At 45.2% G+C, this 21,347-nt stretch overlaps 2 protein-coding genes and 1 non-coding gene across 4 annotated transcripts; 2 read left to right on the forward strand and 1 right to left on the reverse strand.

The window, feature by feature from the left end:
* Window positions 1-632: 632 nt before the first annotated feature.
* On the reverse strand, window positions 633-5,878 carry rab13 (RAB13, member RAS oncogene family). Its single transcript, XM_076738095.1, has 8 exons — window positions 5,281-5,878; window positions 4,513-4,573; window positions 4,065-4,125; window positions 3,852-3,929; window positions 3,287-3,376; window positions 2,428-2,493; window positions 2,258-2,308; window positions 633-2,144 (listed from the first exon to the last, which is right to left on the reverse strand). Exons 1-8 carry the CDS (start codon window positions 5,402-5,404, stop codon window positions 2,073-2,075), a joined length of 603 nt encoding a protein of 200 aa, XP_076594210.1. The 5' UTR covers window positions 5,405-5,878; the 3' UTR covers window positions 633-2,072.
* Window positions 5,879-6,973: 1,095 nt separating this feature from the next.
* On the forward strand, window positions 6,974-10,561 carry rps27.2 (ribosomal protein S27, isoform 2). Of its 2 annotated transcripts, XM_076738043.1 has the most exons (4): window positions 6,974-7,032; window positions 7,383-7,491; window positions 8,098-8,208; window positions 9,288-10,561. In XM_076738043.1, the coding sequence occupies exons 1-4, from the start codon at window positions 7,027-7,029 to the stop codon at window positions 9,314-9,316; spliced, it is 255 nt and encodes an 84-aa protein (XP_076594158.1). In that variant the 5' UTR covers window positions 6,974-7,026; the 3' UTR covers window positions 9,317-10,561. The 2 variants fall into 2 exon arrangements, with proteins under 2 accessions (XP_076594158.1, XP_076594157.1); XM_076738042.1 differs by lacking the exon at window positions 6,974-7,032 and having other exon boundaries at window positions 7,344-7,491.
* LOC143325322 (small nucleolar RNA SNORA13) lies at window positions 7,845-7,981 on the forward strand. Its single transcript, XR_013077523.1, has one exon. It is a non-coding gene; the product is annotated as a small nucleolar RNA SNORA13 (small nucleolar RNA).
* Window positions 10,562-21,347: the final 10,786 nt, after the last annotated feature.

The following is a 21,347-nucleotide window of genomic DNA, read 5'->3' on the forward strand; positions in this document are numbered from 1 at the left end:
CCATAGGTGCCTGGTCTAATTTAAGGCCTGTCTATTAACCAGTGCTGTGCCTGTCAATGGACATATTTCCTGTCAGTGTCCTTGAGACACAAAGCCACCCTCTCCTCTTGTAAGCTGCCTCACTACTTGAATGGATCTTTATTTCAGTCTTTAGGTAAAGATAATTAAAACTGAAAACAGTAATGAATCTGAGGGGTTAAAAAGACACAAAATAAGACATAAAACAGATCATAGCAATGACCAAAAAGCTGTAGGTTGAAGCCATTGCTTATTGCGCCTACCCTCATGATACAAAATTAAAGCCTTCCTGGATCCCTATTCTTCATATGTATGCAATCTATCTTTCAAATATTCTGATTCTACTATGGTTGTTTCTGCTTGCCCTGAGGTTTCTTCTTGTTACTTCCCCTTTTAAGGGTTTTTTGGGATGTTTCTCCTCACACGAATAGATCATCTGAGGATAGAAGATGTCATATACTGTACAGATTGTAAAGCCCTTCGAGGTAAATTTGTGATTTGGGGCTATATAAATCAAAACATTTTTTTTAAATCATGGAAAAGCTGCATACCAGTAGTCCTGATAATCCAAGCTACGGTACATACTGTTATTGTTCCAACACACAGATTCAAACTACATCACAACTCATCATGTTTTATTCAGCAAGCGGCAGGACTGTAAACTACATACAAAGTCTCGTGGAAGGTCTAAAAAGAAATGCATGAAAAGTAGATACAGGAAATACAGCATGTCTGTCAGAATCAGATGTGCACCTACTGTACAGCCAGAGTCCTCTCTAATGATCTGACATTGCCTGAACAGGGAGACTGTCATGTCAGATGTAGCTAATGTGTGATAGTGTTTAGTAAGAGATCTATCAGGCACTTCAGATAAAAGGCAAGACCCACTAAATCAATTCAAAATGAGGGGCATGTGCGCACATCCTGTCCATTCACTTGCATTATCCATCATTCTTTCATCCCTCCACTCATCTTCTCATATTGCACTTATCTCTATTCCTGTCTTCCACATTCTATATCCATTCGTTAAAACAATGCTTGTTTATCACCAGCGCTGGTTTCAGATTCAACTCCGTACGACCGGCATCCACAAATTGTTAAATCCATTAACGTGAGAGCATGATGGCAGCTTCTCACAGATTCTTCATCTCACACATTTTCCCAGAAAACGTACCGGTGAAACATGTCATCAGCTTTCACAGGATGAGCACAACATAAACATAATAAAATGTATGTAGAATTTTAGCCAACATTTAAAGCTGCGTGTTCAGTCCATGACGTCCCTGCCATACATTTATGGTTCCAATGAAACTGCGGGGAAACAAATTCATCTCAGTGATCAAACTCCTTGTGTTTTATGACTTATTCATGAACAAATGTACCATTTCTGCCCAGTATTTAAACCTCCTAACAGGATCTATGCCTGTGGCAACTTGAATTAAAGATGAACAGGATATTAGAAAAAGTTGCGTCAAAGACTACAACCAGAAGCCTGCTGTGTGTGTGAATCAAAACACTTCCCATCAAACTGTTCTTCTGCCACTGAGCTCCTAAAAGCCACACATGACAAACGGTTCCATCAAGCAGAAGTGTTTTTTTTTTTTTTTTTTGTCAGAGCTAATCAAACCAACAAAAGATTTAAAAACCTGGTTCTTATAAGACATGAAGCAGTGACTATTGTAGCTGATGATCATGTGGTGATAAGCCAGAGAAACACAAGGCGGAAATACAGATGTGTATCTTAACTACACATGGCGGGAACTGCTGGGTGAAATCTAGGACGCCCACTTTGCACTATTTTCATGACCGTCACAGGAGATGTGGCAGAAGATATGTTCAGTGTGAAATTACAGGCACGATCACCTCAATAAAGGAGAAATCCATACATATTTTTTCTGGCAGAGTACACTTTGTTTAGCACCTGTATGTAATTGACATTTTTAACCACCAGATGGCGACAGAAACCCCGCTGTGCTGTATTCTTCCCCCAGTGATTCCTGTTGTGCTCTTAAATGTGTACGGCCCTTCCTTGTGTGTGCTGACCTGCGTTCTGTCTAGAGAAGAACACATTTGGAGGATTTTTTCTCTGTGCTGCTGGTGATTTTCACCTCTCGACCCGTGGGGCCCTGTCAGACAAGGAAACAGACAAAGAAAGGAAATAACGTACAGTCCTATATTCAGAGAGGAACAAATGCTTCACTTTGGTATCATTTGGTTTGACAAGACTGGTCTGACTTACTGGTTTCTTGCTTGATTTCTGTAGTATGTCACGGGCCAAGGCCAGAAAAGACTACAGGAAACAGACAAGGAGTGAGAGAAAATGAAAGTTAAAGTGTTGGTATCATGTGGTTAAGACTAATGAGGCGTGCAGACAGTGTTTTGTTAGTCAGCGGTTACGTTCTGGCTCACCTCCTCCACGTTGATGCTGGACTTTGCACTGGTCTCAAAGAACCTGATGCCATGATCTTTTGCCAGCTGTCAACAACAGACACGGACCAGATTACAGCAGGTCAGGATATGGGTAATAATCACTTCCTGCTTCTTATCAAAAGTAAATGTGAAGTGGGTGCATCAATAACGAGTCCTTCCTCAAACAACCACTCCCTTCTGTATTTAAAAAGTCACTTCCATTGTGTTTTTATCTCAGTGAAACATCTGACTACTTACTGCATGATGGTAGAGCAAATCTCACATCTACCCACTGCTCTCTGAATCAGCGGCTCCCAACCTTTTCCTTTAAGGACGCTGTTTCTATCATTGAGTGAAGTGACAACTCCTGACTAAGTGACATATTTCGTGAATATTTTCTATTATTTTCAATGTATTATAATCACAGTGCAGAACAACTGATAAACTACAATTAACATAAATAGTCAACACAAAGACTGCAAGAAGTTTGTGTAAAAAGAGTGACTGGGATGAAGTTTGAAAAGATTATTTCCTGTAAATACTGCATTAAAGATGAGTTTTCCTGATATTTTTAGAAACTTTATATACAAATATCAGTCTGTATTATGTGTCTTTTTATTTTTTAACAATCACACATACTTAATAGATTTCTATACTTTAAAACTCCTTTAATTTTCCTCACAGAAATGATGAAATGAGATACTGAGATACAGGCCTACATATATTCTTTTTCTTACACTGAAGAAGGTCTCTTGACCCCCCTGTGATGTTTTGTGACCCCTGTTCAGGGTCTGGACCCCTAATGAAACTAATTCAAAACACATGAGCTATAATAAAGTGTCTGCTGGGGTCACCTCACCTTTTCTCCTGTCTCCTTGGAGACCTTCCGCTTTGCTTCGATGTCGCACTTATTACCTAGTAACATTCGACTGACTCCAGCTGATGCATTCTGGGAAAGAAGGAGTGCGGTTAAATGATTAGACAAAGCCGAGCACTTGTCCGTGAGAACGTTTGCTTGGCAGAAGAAGAGCTCAAAGTGAAGGAAAGCAGACATCTTTAAAAGTCTAAACAACCAGACTCAACTGCACATGAGAGACAGTCACTGTGCAGGAGACCTGTCTCTACATTCAAGGTATTCTACTGAAATGACTGAATACAACGACTTCAACGGGTTCTGACATTGAATCTGTATTTACAGCAATTCTAGGTTGTTGATTTTCACTCAATAAAGGGATCCAGGGACTTGAAAAAAATGTGCTTTTTGTGTGATTTGGCTTTAAAATCACCACTTGTTCAATGCTCCTGCCTTGCTGCTGCAGTGAGTAAAGGCCCATTCTCATGACTAACATGAATCCGAGTGACTAATCACAATCCGTAAGTCTTTCCTGGTTGTCTTAGCTGCGGCTGAGTGGAAACAGTCTCACTTCTTTGATGCTCTTCATCCAGTTCTGAATGTTTTCGAAGGACTTCTCGTCCGTGATGTCGTAAACCAGGATGATGCCCTGGCACACAGCAAAGAGAGAGGGACACAGAGAGGGGGTTTAAGGAGTCAGTGAAAGGTAGAGAGCGAGCACAAAGGGCCAGTGATGTCAGCCTGATTATCCAGTCTGCTTGTACTGCAGGCGTCCTGCGCTCACCATGGCTCCTCTGTAGTAGGCCGTCGTAATGGTCTTGAACCTCTCCTGCCCTGCTGTGTCCCTGCACAAAGCGCGCACACACAGTGCAGAGTAAGAAAATGTGCACTGATGCGTGCTCACCAAGCAAACTGTAGTCAAAATCAAGATGAAGTTAGAGCTGTAAGCAGGATATATGTGCTTTTTACACGGCTAGAGCAAGCTGGATTCATGCTGCTGCAACAACGGGCTTATTTGACATGAGGTGACTCTCTGTGGCGGCCCTGTGTGATGCATACTTGGACAGTAAACCCTGTCATAAAGTCCTGATTTGGACTACAAGAGGGAGGTTCCTCTTTCCTCTCAGGAAAAGGAGCCAGGGGAAGTCAACGGATCAACTCAGCATTATCAGTTTGCATAAATTCACCTAAACAAAGCATTTCCACACAAGCCAGCAACTGATGCCTCTCACCAGACTTGTAGTTTCACTTTCTTCCCATCCACGTCAATGGTTTTTACTTTGAAGTCGATGCCTGAGAGACAACAAGAGGACGGGAAGGAGCAGAAACAGACAGATAATGAGTTAAATACCTCAGATATGAACTGAAAACACAGCCGCCCACACTGCAGGATATATAGGTCACCCTCACACGGGTGGAGACCGATTCATGGTCATTCCCACTGTGGTTCTGACCCCTCAGTGCACTCCCATCCACAAAGAGACAGAAAGGAAAGACGCACCGCCCTGCAGGACAGGCTGTCTTTGAGTTTTGTTATAGTTCCTGCCAGATGGACAAGCTGACAGAGACAGACAGCGAGGAGGCAGAGGAGGGGAGTGGGGGGGGGTTGTCCTGTGGAAAAAAAGAAAAAAGAAAAATGTGCATGCCAGAAAGCCAACCATTCCTCTGGGAACGTAGAGATGGTAGGAGAGATAGGAATGAGGGTGGGTGGACCTTCTGAGAGCCAAGTGAGAGGAATGAGATCTGGGAGAGGGTCAGGGAAGAGACACGTCCAACAAGAGTAAAAAAGACAGAAAAGATAAGAGACAATAAAAAACAGAAAGAGAAAGAGAGAGCGGGGGCCAGTTCAGACATGAAGGCAGTCTGAGAAACCAGTCTGTACAGTGTTGGGCATCAAATAGAGGAAGAATGAAATGTCAGCATTCAGCAGACGTTGGTTACACACAGGCCAAACATAAGCTGGTGCAGACATGTCGAAGGCTACAAGCCAAACAACGTACCGATGGTGGAAATGTATGTGGAGTTGAAATTGTCCTCAGCAAAACGAATGATCAGACATGTCTTGCCCACTCCGCTGTCCCCGATGAGCAACAGTTTGAAAAGGAAATCATACTTTTTCGCCATGGCTGGAGCTGTTCCTCAGAGTTGGAGTTTGGGCTTTCTGGAGGCACTTTTCATCCACTTCGCTCTTCAGATCTGAAATGCGACGAAAATGAAGTTTTGTTTTAAAAGTTACTCCATGAAACGAGTGGATCCTCTTTTCCTTTTTTTTCCCCCCTCGCAGACTTGTCACCGGTAAATTCCGATCCCCCTCAGTGCCTCAGCGCTCTGTTTGGACTGCGCGGATAAAGAAATACACTCCATCCAAAGTTGAACTGTCTACTGCAGATCAGCCCTCAGCGCCAAATCTAATCAAGACTCATGTCGCTTTCCTCCCTCAGTCAGTATCACCCCGTTTACAAACGGGCCGGGGTGCCCACGGGTTTCTTCTGCTTCCAAAACTCCACTTCGGCCGTCGGCCCAGATCCCAAATCCGCTGAGAGGCTACGTAGAGTGGGAGTGCTTCATGGGAGCAGCGGCTCAGAGCTGCAGGCGCCCAGCGTGACCACACGATGGCGCCGTTTGACCAGAGAACGAACACACACCTGAGGGCACTCGAGCGACTGAACCTGGCCGGATCAGTCATACAAAAAGTTATTTGACAACATAGGCCGGAAATCGCAGCTTTTTTTGATTTCTTAAAAAAAACAACAAAACAAAACAAAAAAACAATCTCTGGTTCACGTGTCCTCTTTATTTCAAACAATAAAAGTAACCTCTGACATCTAGTTGGAAGTATACTTTTTAAAAGTATATGTCACACATACAATGTGTATTTGTAATGACTTTTCTTTATTTAAATTCTATTTCAAATAGACTAAAATATCCGTCTTTTTGACCTGGGTGTGTAGTTTAAACAATTTGTAAAGGGTATTTTTTACTGTTATGCATAATGGCTTAAAATCCACAATTTACAGTAAAAATATTGTTTAGCTAACTAAAGCTCAGCATACACAGCATGAGTCAAAGTATGTGGAAATCTGATCTTTCAGCTCATATTTGATAATTGGACATGTAAATATAAAACCATGTGGTTTACCTAAAGCACACAAAATCTGTTGACACAAGACTGTTTACTTTTGGCAGTATAGTGCTATCTGTCTGAGGTGTCACATGACACGTAGATAAATGTGCAATGTAAATAAAGCTTACCTTGCCCAATAACAAACTGTAGCTCCAGTCTAACAGGCGAGGAAAGTCCTGCAAACATGTGATCTAGTGACACCTGCAGGCAATGACTGTTCACTGCTTTTATTACAGAACGACGATTTTGTTGTTCTGGTGGATAATGAGAGGAGTAAATAGTTTATAACCCTGGCTAGTTCAAGGAGGTATTGAGGGTCCTTACAGATTAACTTGAAATCAATACATTTGTTACGTGTTTCTTTTAATATATTTATTTATTTTCTCTCCAAGACTTCTCCAACAGCGTGGACACAAAAATTTGAAGGATATTTAAAATCACTTTTTATTAATACAATATTTATTTAGAATACAGCACACCTTTCCACTGTAAATCACAGCCCAAAGTATTTGAGAGTGACCCGTTAACGCACTCATCACTTCCGCCTCGTCTCTTCCTGTCAGCCACGAGTTTCCGGTGCGTCACTAGTGTCATCTTCCGGTGAGCGTCCAGACACGCAGACATGCCAGTAAGTAACACTACGATTTTTATACTCGCCTTCAGTCGTTTAAAAGTATATTACCTGGGGTAATTTAACAGGACATGTACAAGCCTTTTGTGTCTGTTGCTCTCAACGTCCTCGTGTTCCTGTATTGTAAACGTAAAGACGTGGAAACGGACACAATATGGCGAAACACGTGCGCAGCGCAGCAGCCCACGCGGCTCCCGCTGTACATACACAGACCTTTACCTTCCGCGATCACGTTGCAAAGTTGGCAAACGTGAATTTATCTCTCTGTCACAGTGACTTCAGGACAGTGTAGATCATGGGAGCTGAAGTGGAAATCATCTAAAATGTTGTCGGTGATTTTCTTTCAGCTCGCAAAGGATCTGTTGCATCCGAGCCCCGAGGAGGAAAAGCGGAGACACAAGAAAAAACGACTCGTCCAGTGTCCCAATTCCTATTTCATGGATGTCAAATGTCCAGGTGAGTTTGTTAAGGTGGCAGCCCGATGGACACCTCAGCTTAACATAACAGAAAGAAAAAACAAAACGTGTAAAAAATACACGTAAGTACTGTGCCTAATTACAGCCTCATATTAAAGTAGTGATACTTTGAGACTTCAGACTTGAGGGACATTTGAGTTAAACATAATTTGGACACAACATACATAGTACTTTCATTTTTGCTATCTGAGTAAACCTTACTACCACATTAAGGATACTTAAATGCAGGATTTCACCATAATCGCTTGTGGTTTTTAGCATTTTCTAGATGTAATGGAGTACTCAATTGAAGTACTTTTCCCACATCTACATTAGACTTTAATAAAAAATATTTGCCTTTTAAGTGTTGCCCTTTCATTGTTTCCTTAATGTTGGGGGTGTCAAAAAAGGCATACAGCGACACTTGTGACTGTCTGTCTGTTGAATGAGTTTCAAGTGACTCCTTTACACGAGCAGCTGCAAGGACACAGGAACATCAGAGCACGCGTGGTTATGCAATGGTTCTTCTGTGAGGAGCCGGCTGTGCAGTGTCACAGTGCCATGTTTGTACCGTCCAGTGATTTGTGTGTGTTTACGTTGTCTGCAGGTTGTTATAAGATCACCACAGTGTTCAGTCACGCTCAGACTGTGGTGCTGTGTGTCGGCTGTTCCACCGTCCTCTGCCAGCCCACAGGAGGGAAAGCTCGCCTTACAGAAGGTACAGGAAAACCAGTGCACTGAATTACAACACCTGCATCATTATCTAATCTTGTAGCCTTGTATCATAGGGTGGCTGTTGTTTTAATACCTTACTTATTGCACAATTATGCTCTACACACAGTGTATACTCCGAAACAAAGTTGTGTTTAATCAAATTACTAGAAAACCACTTTTTTTTTGCCTCCTACAGGTGAAACTGGTAATGACACCCAGCACAGACAGAATTTATTAATAAAATCTGATATGATCGAACCTTAACTTTACACAAGATTTCCCAAAAACCCAATATTTTGTTGGGGTCAGGATGCAGGACACCTCAAACTGACCGCCACACCTTGCCTCTGTGTTGCCCTCTCATTGTATTCTTCATGAACAGGGTGTCAGCTGAGGCATACAGTGACTCTTGTGGTGGTGACAGAAATTCGTCATTGTTGATCTGTTTCTACACCGTCAACTGCAAGCACACATGCTTTTCCATTCAGACTTTTGTTTGCGTTTCACCTGAGCGAGCCCGGCGGGGATCAGTGTGCTGGTTTTGATCAAAGATGCATCAGAGCAGCTTCAGCAGTCAGAGCGTAGAAGTAATGTTGATGCACTGTATTCAGTGTTAGCGCACTGGTTGGGCTTAAGGTCAAGGTTTGTTTTTATGGACGCTCTCGTCGTCCCACCCACTCTATCATGGGCTCTGCTGCCGTGGTAACCAAGGGCCTGTGAGTGTGCTCAGCTTTGAGTTACTGTGGGTGCAGCAGCAACTGTTGGCACTGACAACATTTGTTTGGAGGAGATTCAGTGTTTGAAAAAGGCAGAAAGCAACATGAGTTTTACTGCTCGCTTTTCTGTTATATCTGCCTGTCAGTGAGCCCCCTTCCCTGTGGTATTGACTGGCTTTGTACTGAGTTAAATGTATGATGCAGTCTAATACAGCTTTTCCTGCATGGCACAGTCTCTGCGGATTCAAATGTAAAGACATTTTGGAGGCTTTACATGTAGTTTATAGTGCTGTTAAAATGTGTTTAGAGCCGAAATAATTAGTCAAAAAAACTAAACACAACGTCCATATTCTCTGTCCGTCCTCAGGATGCTCATTCAGGAGGAAACAGCACTAGTTTGACCAGACGGGGTCGGACACAGTTAAGGAAAACAAACAGCGCTTGATTGACATCGAGCAACACTGCCATGGAGCTGATGCTGCAACGAGGAGATGGAGAGCGGGAATACAAATGATGTAATATATGAAGTCTGTAGTGCAGAATATGCAGAGAAAAGGTTGGTGCTGTTGACACCCCACCAACACCACATACTCATTCATTCTTGTCTCTTAATAAACTTAGGTTGTTTTTTGGTAAATTAATGCTGCATGTTTGTCATCCCGTTTTTTATCTCTGATCTCAAATGTCATTTGTCTGGTGAAAGACACGTGTCAGTTTAGGGACCTTTAAACATTTGCTGGTACAGATGAGGGCATTTGAGGACTCTGGCTTTTGGTGTTCTCCCGATTGTTCAGATGTGTGGCCTCAACGTTTTTTTGTGGTGAGTGATTTGCATTTGATTGCAGTACACCCTCGATGATTAAGCACAAACAGCTATTGAGAGGTGAGCCTTGCAGTGATTGGCCACCAGTTTCTCGGCGCTATAGATTTCCGCAAATTTCCTTTTGAAAACACTAGAACAGATCAGGGAAAGGAGACACGCTGTCGCTGAAATTATCCTTGAGTTTTACGATGTGAAAGCTGCACTCTGCATTATTGAATGTTGAATGATGTCTGTTAGAGCTGCTGATAAATCCAGAAAGTGATCACATACAAGTACGTCTTCAAAGTTAATGCCACAGCGAAGGCCACTTTTTATTTGAGGTCGACAGTGATGTCATCGGTGCCTGCTCCAAAGCTGGTGGTGTTGGTTCAGGGCCTGCTCTCAGTCTGAATGAGGGCGATTCAGGGAAAGTCATCGCCAGCTCTGCTTCTGTTTCCCGACGCTTGTAAAAACACACAGTGCACAGTGATGTGACGCTAAATGACATCATAACGAACAGCGTGGTTGTACATGTACATGTGCTTGCAAATGATGTGAAGTTGCTTTTTAAAAAAAGAAGAAAAATCACACGAGCTCGGGAGGAGTGAGGAAGAAATTAGAGATGAATCAGATGAAATGTGTCCTGCAGTTTACTCAGCTGTCGTTCAGTTTGCACAGGCTCTGTATGCGACAGCACTGAGTTGTACTAAATACAGAAACTAAAGCAGGAGAGGGAGTGAATGATCACTTTTTTTGTTGCTATAGAGACACTTTTCTTGTCTTGCTTGTATATTGGACACAGCTTACAAATAAAATAATAAATGGGAATGTGACTGTGATGTGCCTCCTGGTTACTAATTGACCAATACAGGATCAATGTGTCAGAATGTGCATTCATTTTTTCTGCCACAGCCCGTTAAAACCACAGTTTACTCAGCAGTTCTCTAATGTGAGTTACTATAAAGAAAAAGTGGGATTGTTGTGACAGTGGATTGTGCCTGCAGGACTTGAGTTTCAGCACCGTCAGACCTGTAGCAAACCTTCACCACTGCGAGCTGCTGGAGGAAGGAAGCTCGTCGTCTCATAATGGGCGAATGAAGATTTTAATCAGAAACTTAAGTTCACTAATCATTTTTAATTTGCTAATCCATCCATTTCTTGCATCTTATCGCAGTCCAGGTCTCTCTAATGTAATTACATCATTAGGATTTATTCCTATAGACTGCTGGGAAAGACTGAAAAATATGTCATATGAGAAATAATTGTAGGCCGTATCATCCCTACTGGATTTCAGTTATTCTTTAGCTGGTGCGGCCTTTAACCAGGCAATAAATTGCTTTTTACGTGGTTTGAACCCTGGCCAGTGAGGTGGGGACTGGCAGTGCTGTTGAAGGGCACAGACAGAACATCGTCCAGACTACAGCTGTGGGAATAAACCCAACACGTGCAGTGATCACTGCATTATGTCATCACATGAGTTTTCAAGCCCGATATCCATATGGGATGTCCTAATAGCCAAATGTTTAAGATGCAGACCTGACAGTGGTGGAAAGTAAATGAGTATATTTACTCAAATATTGTACTTAAGTACAATTTTGAGGTACTTGTACTTGAGTATTTGAATTTTCTGCTACTTTCTCATTAATTACAGTTCAGAGGATAATGTTCTACTTTTTAATCCACTACATTATATGATTACTTGAGTTGTAATTTACTTTCTAGATTCAGAATAATATGAATAGAATCAACTAATAAATATAAAGTAATTAAAATTTTACCAGCTGCAACATTAAAATGATGTGCACATATGAAACACTTATAATCCAATGACATTAGGTTGTAGCTGCAGAGATTTCATACTAAATCACTGAATGTCCTTTTAGGTTCTCGTGAGACTTTAAATACACTCTAAAGAGCTGTAAAAGGCTGTGTAACAAACTGTGTGCATGACCTTCCTGGTGTAGTATGCTTGAGTGCGACACACCTTGAGGGATGAGAGCGTGTCCTCGGTACCCATCGCAGAAAACTCGACACCAGACTGAGGGCCGGAACCAACATGAAGCAGTGGAACGCCAGCAGGTAGGGCAGCGTCTATTGGACACCTGGGAGCAGCGGAGACGGGGGCCGGAGACCTGAGAGGCTCAGGGAGAGGAATGAGAGGGTTAGTGCAGAGCAGCTGGGAAACGTTACCAGTGCTGTGATCATAGTGTGGTGACACTTTCAGCACTGACTGTAAAATGTTAAGCTGTCAGTAGGGGGTGCAACAGGAACACAGAGGCCACAGATGCATGTAGCTGAGACTGCCAGTTCATGCTGGTTTATTCTAGTCCTCACATACTTTAGTTTAATATTGATGAATATTTTGGTGTTTGTGCTTTTTTCAGGTGTTTCAGGTTGGAACAGGGTAGTGTTAGCCTGTGTGATGAAGGAGTTCTTCTCTCAGGACTTGCTGTTCTCCCTCTAGCCTGTAGCAGACTGTCACTGTCCAAAGATGCTTTGGGCTGCCCTGAATCACCTGATTAAATGCCCGTCTGATCTGAGTGACAGTTTGGTTTGCTCTAAGCTCTCCTGTTTTTTTGTTTTTTTATTTTGCTAGTTAAGTGCAGCATGTCTCCTTGTTCAAATGGATACAGACGGACGAATAGCAGGAAGAGGAGTGTAGTCACTGAAAGAGGTGTTTGTGGGATCCTTTGGCACTGCTAAACTCCTTGTCCTGCAGACAAAGCCTGGACACCATAAGAAAAAATAAAAAAAATGGCTGTCAAAAGCTAAAGTCATCTGTGCCAGGTCATCACTGAGTGGGAGGCAGAGAGGAGGATGGGACGGGAGGATCGATAGCGAAGGGCAGAAAAATCATTCAGAGCCATGGTCAGATGAGTTTTTACAGTATTGATCTGAGCAAAACCAAAGTTGTAGCAGAGAAAGTGATATGAAAGAGGACCGGGGAGAAAGACCGAATGAAAAAGAAGCAGAAACTGTGAAGAGATAACAAGAGTGGACACGAGAGAGTGTGGGGGTGAGGAAGTGCGTGTGCGTGTGTTGTCAGAGTGTAGCTATTGTACTAGATTGTCACAGAAGAGCTCCCTCACAAAGGGAAGAGAGGCTGACTGGCCCTCTCTCACTGTACAGGGATGAAACCCAAAACAGATACATGCACACACACACACATAAATTTCTGTTTGAGTTTCTCCTTTGCCAAGGACAGAGTCATTACACTTCATTAGCATCCAGTGTACAATTAACTGACCTGAACAGAGTCTGGCTGACCCCACAAGTCTCCATGGAAACGACCTGTCTGGGCCACTTGTCAGTACCCCCCTAGGAGTCCACAGTGACGAGCCGTGTCCCGTCACACACTGACCCAGAGCGCAGTCCACAGGGCAGATGGCATCTGTGGCACACAAGACAGCAACACCCAGTGGTCACGACATACAGACTCCTGGTTTCTGAATCCTTTAGGAGCAGGTACAGGTAGAGAGTGAGGGTTGAGACACTTCAACAGATGCTTATTGACAGAAAACTTCAACCTCACGACTCTGTTGCCTATATGCTTTACACAAAGACGTACACACACCCACACAGACAAATACATGCACACATGGAATCTATTGATGTTTAGTTTGAAGATTAAAAACAACTAAGAATTGGATCAAAATGCAAAATGCAGGTGCAGTTCAATTGCTTCACTTTGAATTGCATTTGATTTGTTTGAAAGGTGTTACATGAATAGTCTGATTGATCGATGCACCGTGGCAAACAGTGTCTTACTGCAACAAGAATCTTTCTGCTGCATGGAAACATGAAATATAACTGAAAATCAGTTAAAACTGACCTACAGGAGTCACAATGTCCTGCAGAGAGAGAGACTGACGGGAAGACAAACAGCAAAAGAAAGATATTTTGCCTGGACAGGTTTTACATCTACCATGTCTAGGTAAGAGATAAATATGATGAAATATGAGTGTAAGTGTGTGTCCCTCGGGGGTTACGTCAGGGTGATTGTAAAGGTTTCAGGTGGGTCTGCTTTGCTGCATATATTTCACCATCTTACAGAGGCAGTAGGAGTTGAGGCCCCTGAGCTTTGCAGTCACAAAGTTGATAAATTAGTAAACATATGCTTAAAGACACCTGCTCCATGCACATGCAAGCACATAGAAACAGACTGCACACACGCTACGCACACCTCTGCAGGAGCGAGGGTCACTGTGATGGATGCTATCCCTGAATGGCCGTGAGTATTAAAAGCCTGGCGAACGGGTAAAAACAATCAGTCATGTCATTTTGTCACAGCTTGAAATTAATCATTCCTGCATCTGTGATAATTTCCTGCATTAATTATTCTGACCATGTAGCTTAAATAGGCTGCACCCTGTGAGTGGGTCCACCAGCACCGTGTGCGAAGGAACATTTAGGGAGGTGAAGAGGAGTTTGAGGAGTCACTGGGAGGTAAGTGAGGTTGTCAAACTGCACCCCCTTCTGGTCACACGATGCTGGCTGCAGACACCGGGAAAAAGAGAGGAGAACGTTACAGAGGGAGGGTGAGGATGGATATAGTGATAAATATTTTCTAGCGCGGCTCTTTTTGGTGGTAGAAATACAGAAGTACCATATCATATATTTGTTCAGATCATTCAGCAAAGTAGTGAGTGTAGAAATAGACATGAGTTGGAGGGAGAAAAACAGGGTGGCAGAGAGAAGATGTAAACACAGGCTGTTTCAATCCACTGAGAATGTTTGAGCGCACTGCTTTGTGTTGGCTAATCGCAGCCTCGCTCCTAATGGAGGAGACAGATAATGTGTTAGGACTCCTGTCAATAGTTTGCATGGCAGAGAGGCTCAGAAAATGTAAATACATAATCGCTAGCCAGATGCCACTCAGTTGTTTTGGCTAGCCAAGTTGTCACTGAGTGTGTTTGCGCAAATGGATTATTTCCCCTGTCAGAAAAGTTCTGCAGTCAGAAAAATGCATTTGATGAGTGTACTCATGCATATTTCAACCGCAGTTTACACAAAAAACAAGCAGATAAATTATGTATTTGAGCATTAATTTATAAGGGATGCGTTTCAAAGGCACACAGGCAATACTTGCAAAAATGTGATAATGATAGCGGTGAAAGTCTGTGCTACAGCGTGTTATATGAAGAAGGCACAAAAGTTCCATTTAGCTCCATTCATTCCTTCTGTTTGTCCATTGTCTTTACCCATTCATTCCTACTCAGGATCAAAGCGATCTAGGATCTATCCGTGCACTCTTTCTGACGGTACGCAGGGACACACAAACACACTCACAATAGGCAATTTATAGTCTGCTGTCCACCTGACCTACATTCCTCTGGAAAGTGAGAGAGCACCACAGCAGCGCACAGAGACAGACACCAAAATGTCAGGTAGCATAAAATCTCCCATACAAAACACAAATCATCAACCAAACAATCATGTGGTGAGAGGAGAAACCATGCGATGACTACTGTACGCACATGTGTATTCATCCTTCAAAACAATGTAAAACCGGGAGAATTCTTCATCAATACAGTCCAGTAAATCACTACATCATCAATTAGAAGCCATGACAATCACTGTTATGACTGAATGCATTTACATGGGCATCAGTTTCCTGATTTTGATTATATTTAGGATATGATGTTCACATGGAACATGAGAAACCTCGTTATTCAGATCCTTGTATACGTGATGGTAACAGTGTCCAGGTTTCTGATCGTCTGCCTGCAGTTGCGTCTTGATTTCTCGGTCACTATGAGATGATTCACAAAGCTGGATCAGGTGTTTACGTGCCACAGTATCCTGGTTTCTATCGTACTCTCAAAACCATGGTAAGATGTTTACGTGATCGAAATATAACCAGAATACTCCAAAAACCTGATCATAACCAGGATGCTACTGTGCACGTAAACACAGTCACTGATGGTGCTTCAGAAAAAAATATGAAACATTTAGGGATTCACATTTTTTTATGTTACATCATGCCCCTAAAAAAACAAAGCAAAACAATTTTTCATGTCCAGTTGCAATATACTCAAGCCAAGTCCTGTTGGAATCACCCAATCAACAGCTTTCTCTGAGCTCATTAAAAAGAAACAGTCAGTGTGAAGCACATGCTGATTGCTAATCAACAGTTCCACAAATGAATGCATGTCAGCGTGTGTGTGTGTGTGTGTGTGTGTGTGTGTGTGTGTGTTCTTGTGATTCCCCTCGCTCGGCATCCTTTCTAGTCCGTGTCAGGAAACTCCCATCTGATACAGACACAAACAGTTGCTATGGAAACCAACATCACTTTTCAGGCAAGTAACTGGGGAGGGAAGAATGAGGTGGAGGGGGGGATGAGGGGTGGTGGTGGTGGAGGGGAGTAAAAGCACAGTTCAAATGAATATGAAATTCTAATGTAATCCTCTGTGTGTGTGTGTGTGTGTGTGTGTTTGTGCGCGCCCAAGCCTCAGTATGTGTCTATGAGCCTATAAGGGTGATAAGCAGAAGGTATGGCACCAGCACCAGGGAGGCGAGATGGAAAACAGCAGAACAGCAATGACGACACTTGATGGAGAGGGCAAAGACAAAAAAGCAGGGGAGCTGCAGCCCACTTTCAGCCTCCTCTCCTCCTTTGATGGCTGGTAAGGGGCCCATCAGCCATCAAAGGCACACACCTGCACGAAGTTAGTATAATAATGCACCAAGAGTGCTGATGTCAAGAGACAACTCGAGCTAAGATGCTAAAAATATCTCATTTGACTTGAACCAAATATCAGAGTCCCACCTGGACGCTGAGAGCCAGATGAGTAACACTGCTGGCAAGCTGCTGACCGTTACGAGGCTCTAACTGGCTGACTGCCCCCACCGTCAGCCTGTCCACGCTCTCCTCCACGGGGCCAGAGGCCACACCTTGGGACCTGCCACATATACAATGAGGCGTGACACTCTGACGGAGGGCACTGCTCCAGAACCAGAAACCTAGAAAGAAAGAGAGAAAAAGCAAGCGTGACCTGGAAGTGAAGGCAGAAGTGTACAGTATGCAGAGCAGTTACAGGTAGCAGAGATATGTCAGCGTAAGCGGCAACAGCTGAAGTCCTGTCAGGAAGCGAAGCACAACCCCCCTGTGGCATCATTAAAAACCCCATCGTCTCTCCCTTCATCCTGATTCAACTGAACAGTCTAAAAAATAGGTCAATTAACAACCTCTGCTTTCTTACTCCTTCTCTCTCACTCACTCACTCACACACACACACACACACACACATGTCCCCTGCGCACAGCCTTAGGGGAGTGTGGGCTGCTAGCGTTACCATGGAGCTCATATTGTGCTGGTCGGCTTCTGTGGTGATGGTGACAAACGTTTGTCCTGTGTGGCAACCTGAACTGTGATCGACAAGGCTCACAAAGACTTACACGTGCAGAGAATGTGGGTGATACCCCCAAATAAGGACGGACAAAATTTCATGCATTACAGAAAAAGAAAAAGGGACACTGAATTTACTCGTGCAGCAGTCAGCTCTCTAAGGGCCATATGAGGAGTATTTCAGCAACTGTATCGGCTCTCCCTAAGAATCATCATCGCCTTTTGTTGGAATATTTATACAGTCCTCTTTACTGTAGAAATTCCTGTTGGGGTGCAGGCCAACCTTCTTAGGTCATAGCATGAAAACTATGTAAGATTAATGGATTTCCATAAATTCAGGGGCTGCAGTGAGGGTGTGTTAGATTTTAACGTCCAGGAAGCTGACTGCACACTAAAGCATGAATGGATCAGGTAGACATTTAAGAACCTGTAATCTGATCTCTTAGACCAATGAAGGCATGCATTAATGATTGTATCCAGTATCGCTAATGGAATGTTAACATTACGTCCATGATTGTGTATGTGTTGGTCTCTAATGGACTGGCATGAGAAAAGTTCATTGAATGGAAAGGGCAGAAAGCATATTGCCGTTTGCTGTGTGAATCAGTCCCATTAAATGAAACTGTCTACGCAGGTGTCTATGAAAGGAGGAGGTGGCAGTAAGTAAGCGAGGGATAGTGATGTGCTTCCACAACTCTAGGGCTGACCTGGGCCAAACTGGCAGAACTGAAGAAAAGCCACACATCTGCATGCGTGCATTAGCACACACACACACACACACACACACACACACACACACACACACACACACACACACACAAAGTATTACTAATGTAAAATGCTAAAGTGCTGAAATACAGAAAAGTGCTGTACTGAGGATGTGGAAATGCTAGGCAAGCACTGACTCAGGTAAAAAAACAAAACAATATGTTGTGGTAGTATTATCAGTGTTGGACACTGAATTCCACTCATTTCTACCCTCCACCACCACAAAAGTGCACCCAGTGTCAGTTTTTCTTGGAAAGCGAAAATATAACGAAGTATTGGCTGAAGATGAGTGTGATGTTGTTTTAGGTTTATATATTTAAATACCACCTTAATTTAAATCACCACCTCAGTAATGCAATGACAAATGTGGACATTACAAGAACTATAATTAAAACACCTGGAGGCCAAACATGGAGATTTATCAAGAAGCTTCCAACTGGTTGTTTAAAAAAAAAGAGAAACCTCAGCAGTGGTACTGACCGATGAAGAAGACCCGGCCCTGGATGTAGGGAAGCAGGGTCAAGGTGCTCTGAAACTGGACTGACTATTGGAAGACTGGTGAACTGGGTAGCATGATGTTCTCCCACCGAGCAGACTGCAGGATGTGGACTCAACACACACATCTGGACAGACAAGAGAAGAAAGATCCATCCATCCATCCATTCACACCCGCTTATCCGGGGCCGGGTCGCGGGGGCAGCAGTCTGAGCAGGGACGCCCAAACTTCCCTCTCCCCGGACACTTCCTCCAGCTCCTCCGGGGGGACCCCGAGGCGTTCCCAGGCCAGCCGAGCGACATAGTCACTCCAGCGTGTCCTGGGTCTTCCCCGGGGCCTCCTCCCGGTGGGGCATGCCTGGAACACCTCCCTAGGGAGGCGTCCAGGGGGCATCCGGAACAGATGCCCGAGCCACCTCAGCTGACTCCTCTCGATGTGGAGGAGCAGCGACTCTACTCTGAGCTCCTCCCGGGTGACAGAGCTCCTCACCCTATCTCTAAGGGAGTGCCCCGCCACCCTGCGGAGGAAACTCATTTCAGCCGCTTGTATCCGGGACCTCGTTCTTTCGGTCATGACCCAAAGTTCATGACCATAGGTGAGGGTAGGAACGTAGATTGACCGGTAAATCGAGAGCTTCGCCTTTCGGCTCAGCTCCTTCTTCACCACGACGGACCGATACAGCGACCGCATTACTGCTGCCGCTGCACCGATCCGCCTGTCAATCTCACGCTCCATTCTACCCTCACTCGTGAACAAGATCCCAAGATACTTAAACTCCTCCACTTGAGGCAGGATCTCTCCCCCAACCCGGAGGGAGCAAGCCACCTTTTTCCGGTCGAGAACCATGGCCTCGGACTTGGAGGTGCTGACTCTCATCCCAGCTGCTTCACACTCGGCTGCGAACCGTCCCAGTGCACGCTGAAGGTCCTGGCTCGATGGAGCCAACAAGACAACATCATCCGCAAAAAGCAGAGACGAAATCTGCCGGCTCCCGAACCGAACCCCCTCCGGTCCCTGGCTGCGCCTAGAAATTCTGTCCATAAAAATAATGAACAGAACCGGTGACAAAGGGCAGCCCTGGCGGAGTCCAACATGCACCGGGAACAGGTCCGACTTACTGCCGGCAATGCGGACCAAGCTCCTGCTCCGGTTGTACAGGGACTGCACAGCCCTCAACAGAGGGCCTGCAACCCCATACTCTCGGAGCACCTCCCACAGAATGACGCGAGGGACACGGTCGAATGCCTTCTCCAAGTCCACAAAACACATGTGGACTGGTTGGGCAAACTCCCATGAACCCTCAAGCACCCTGTGGAGGGTATAGAGCTGGTCCAGTGTTCCACGGCCGGGACGAAAACCGCATTGTTCCTCCTGAATCCGAGGTTCGACTATCGGCCGGATTCTCCTCTCCAGTACCCTGGAATAGACTTTCCCAGGGAGGCTGAGGAGTGTGATCCCCCGATAGTTGGAACACACCCTCCGGTCCCCCTTTTTAAACAGAGGGACCACCACCCCGGTCTGCCAGTCCAAAGGCACCGTCCCCGACTGCCATGCGATGTTGCAGAGGCGTGTCAACCAGGACAGCCCTGCAACATCCAGTGACTTGAGGTACTCAGGGCGGATCTCGTCCACCCCCGGAGCTTTGCCACCGAGGAGCTTGCAGACTACCTCAGTGACTTCAGCCCGGGTGATGGACGAATCGACCTCCAAGTCCCCAGTCTCTGCTTCCTCTGCAGAAGACATGACAGTGGGATTGAGGAGATCCTCGAAGTATTCCTTCCACCGCCCGACAATATCCCCAGTCGAGGTCAGCAGCTCCCCACCTCCACTGTAAACAGTATTAGTGGAGAGCTGCTTCCCCCTCCTGAGGCGCCGAACGGTTTGCCAGAATTTCCTCGAGGCCGACCGGTAGTCCTCCTCCATGGCCTCCCCGAACTCCTCCCAGACCCGAGTTTTTGCTTCTACAACCGCCCGAGCTGCTGCCCGCTTAGCCTGCCGGTACCCGTCAGCTGCCTCAGGAGTCCTATGAGCCAACCAAGCCCGATAGGACTCCTTCTTCAGCTTGACGGCATCCCTTACTTCCGGTGTCCACCACCGGGTTCGGGGATTGCCGCCACGACAGGCACCGGCGACTTTACGGCCACAGCTATGGACGGCTGCATCAACAATGGAAGTGGAGAACATGGTCCATTCAGACTCAATGTCTCCAACCTCCCTCGGAATCTGGTCGAAGCTCTCCCGGAGGTGGGAGTTGAAGACCTCCCTGACAGCGGGTTCCGCCAGACGTTCCCAACAGACCCTCACAATACGTTTGGGTCTGCCAAGTCTGTCCCGCTTCCTCCCCTGCCAGCGGATCCAACTCACCACCAGGTGGTGATCAGTTGACAGCTCAGCCCCTCTCTTCACCCGAGTGTCCAAGACATACCGCCGAAGGTCAGATGATACGACTACAAAGTCGATCATTGACCTCCGACCTAGGGTGTCCTGGTGCCACGTGCACTGATGGACACCCTTATGCTTGAACATGGTGTTCGTTATTGACAAACTATGACTAGCACAGAAGTCTAACAACAGAACACCACTCGGGTTCAGATCGGGGAGGCCGTTCCTCCCAATCACGCCCCTCCAGGTATCACTGTCGCTACCCACGTGGGCATTGAAGTCCCCCAGCAGAACGATGGAGTCCCCGGTTGGAGCACTTTCCAGTACCCCTCCCAAGGACTCCAAGAAGGCCGGGTACTCTGCACTGCTGTTTGGCCCATAGGCCGAAACAACAGTGAGAGACCTATCCCCGACCCGAAGGCGCAGGGAAGCGACCCTCTCGCTCAGCGGGGAGAACTCCAACACATGACGGCTGAGCTGGGGGGCTATAAGCAAGCCCACACCAGCTCGCCGCCTCTCACCGCGGGCAACTCCAGAGTAGAAGAGAGTCCAGCCTCTCTCAAGGAGTTGGGTTCCAGAGCCCGAACTGTGCGTGGAGGTGAGTCCGACTATCTCTAGTCGGTACCGCTCA

Source organism: Chaetodon auriga, chromosome 8, assembly GCF_051107435.1.
Source record: "Chaetodon auriga isolate fChaAug3 chromosome 8, fChaAug3.hap1, whole genome shotgun sequence".
In the NCBI taxonomy this organism is placed as follows: Eukaryota; Metazoa; Chordata; class Actinopteri; order Chaetodontiformes; family Chaetodontidae; genus Chaetodon; species Chaetodon auriga.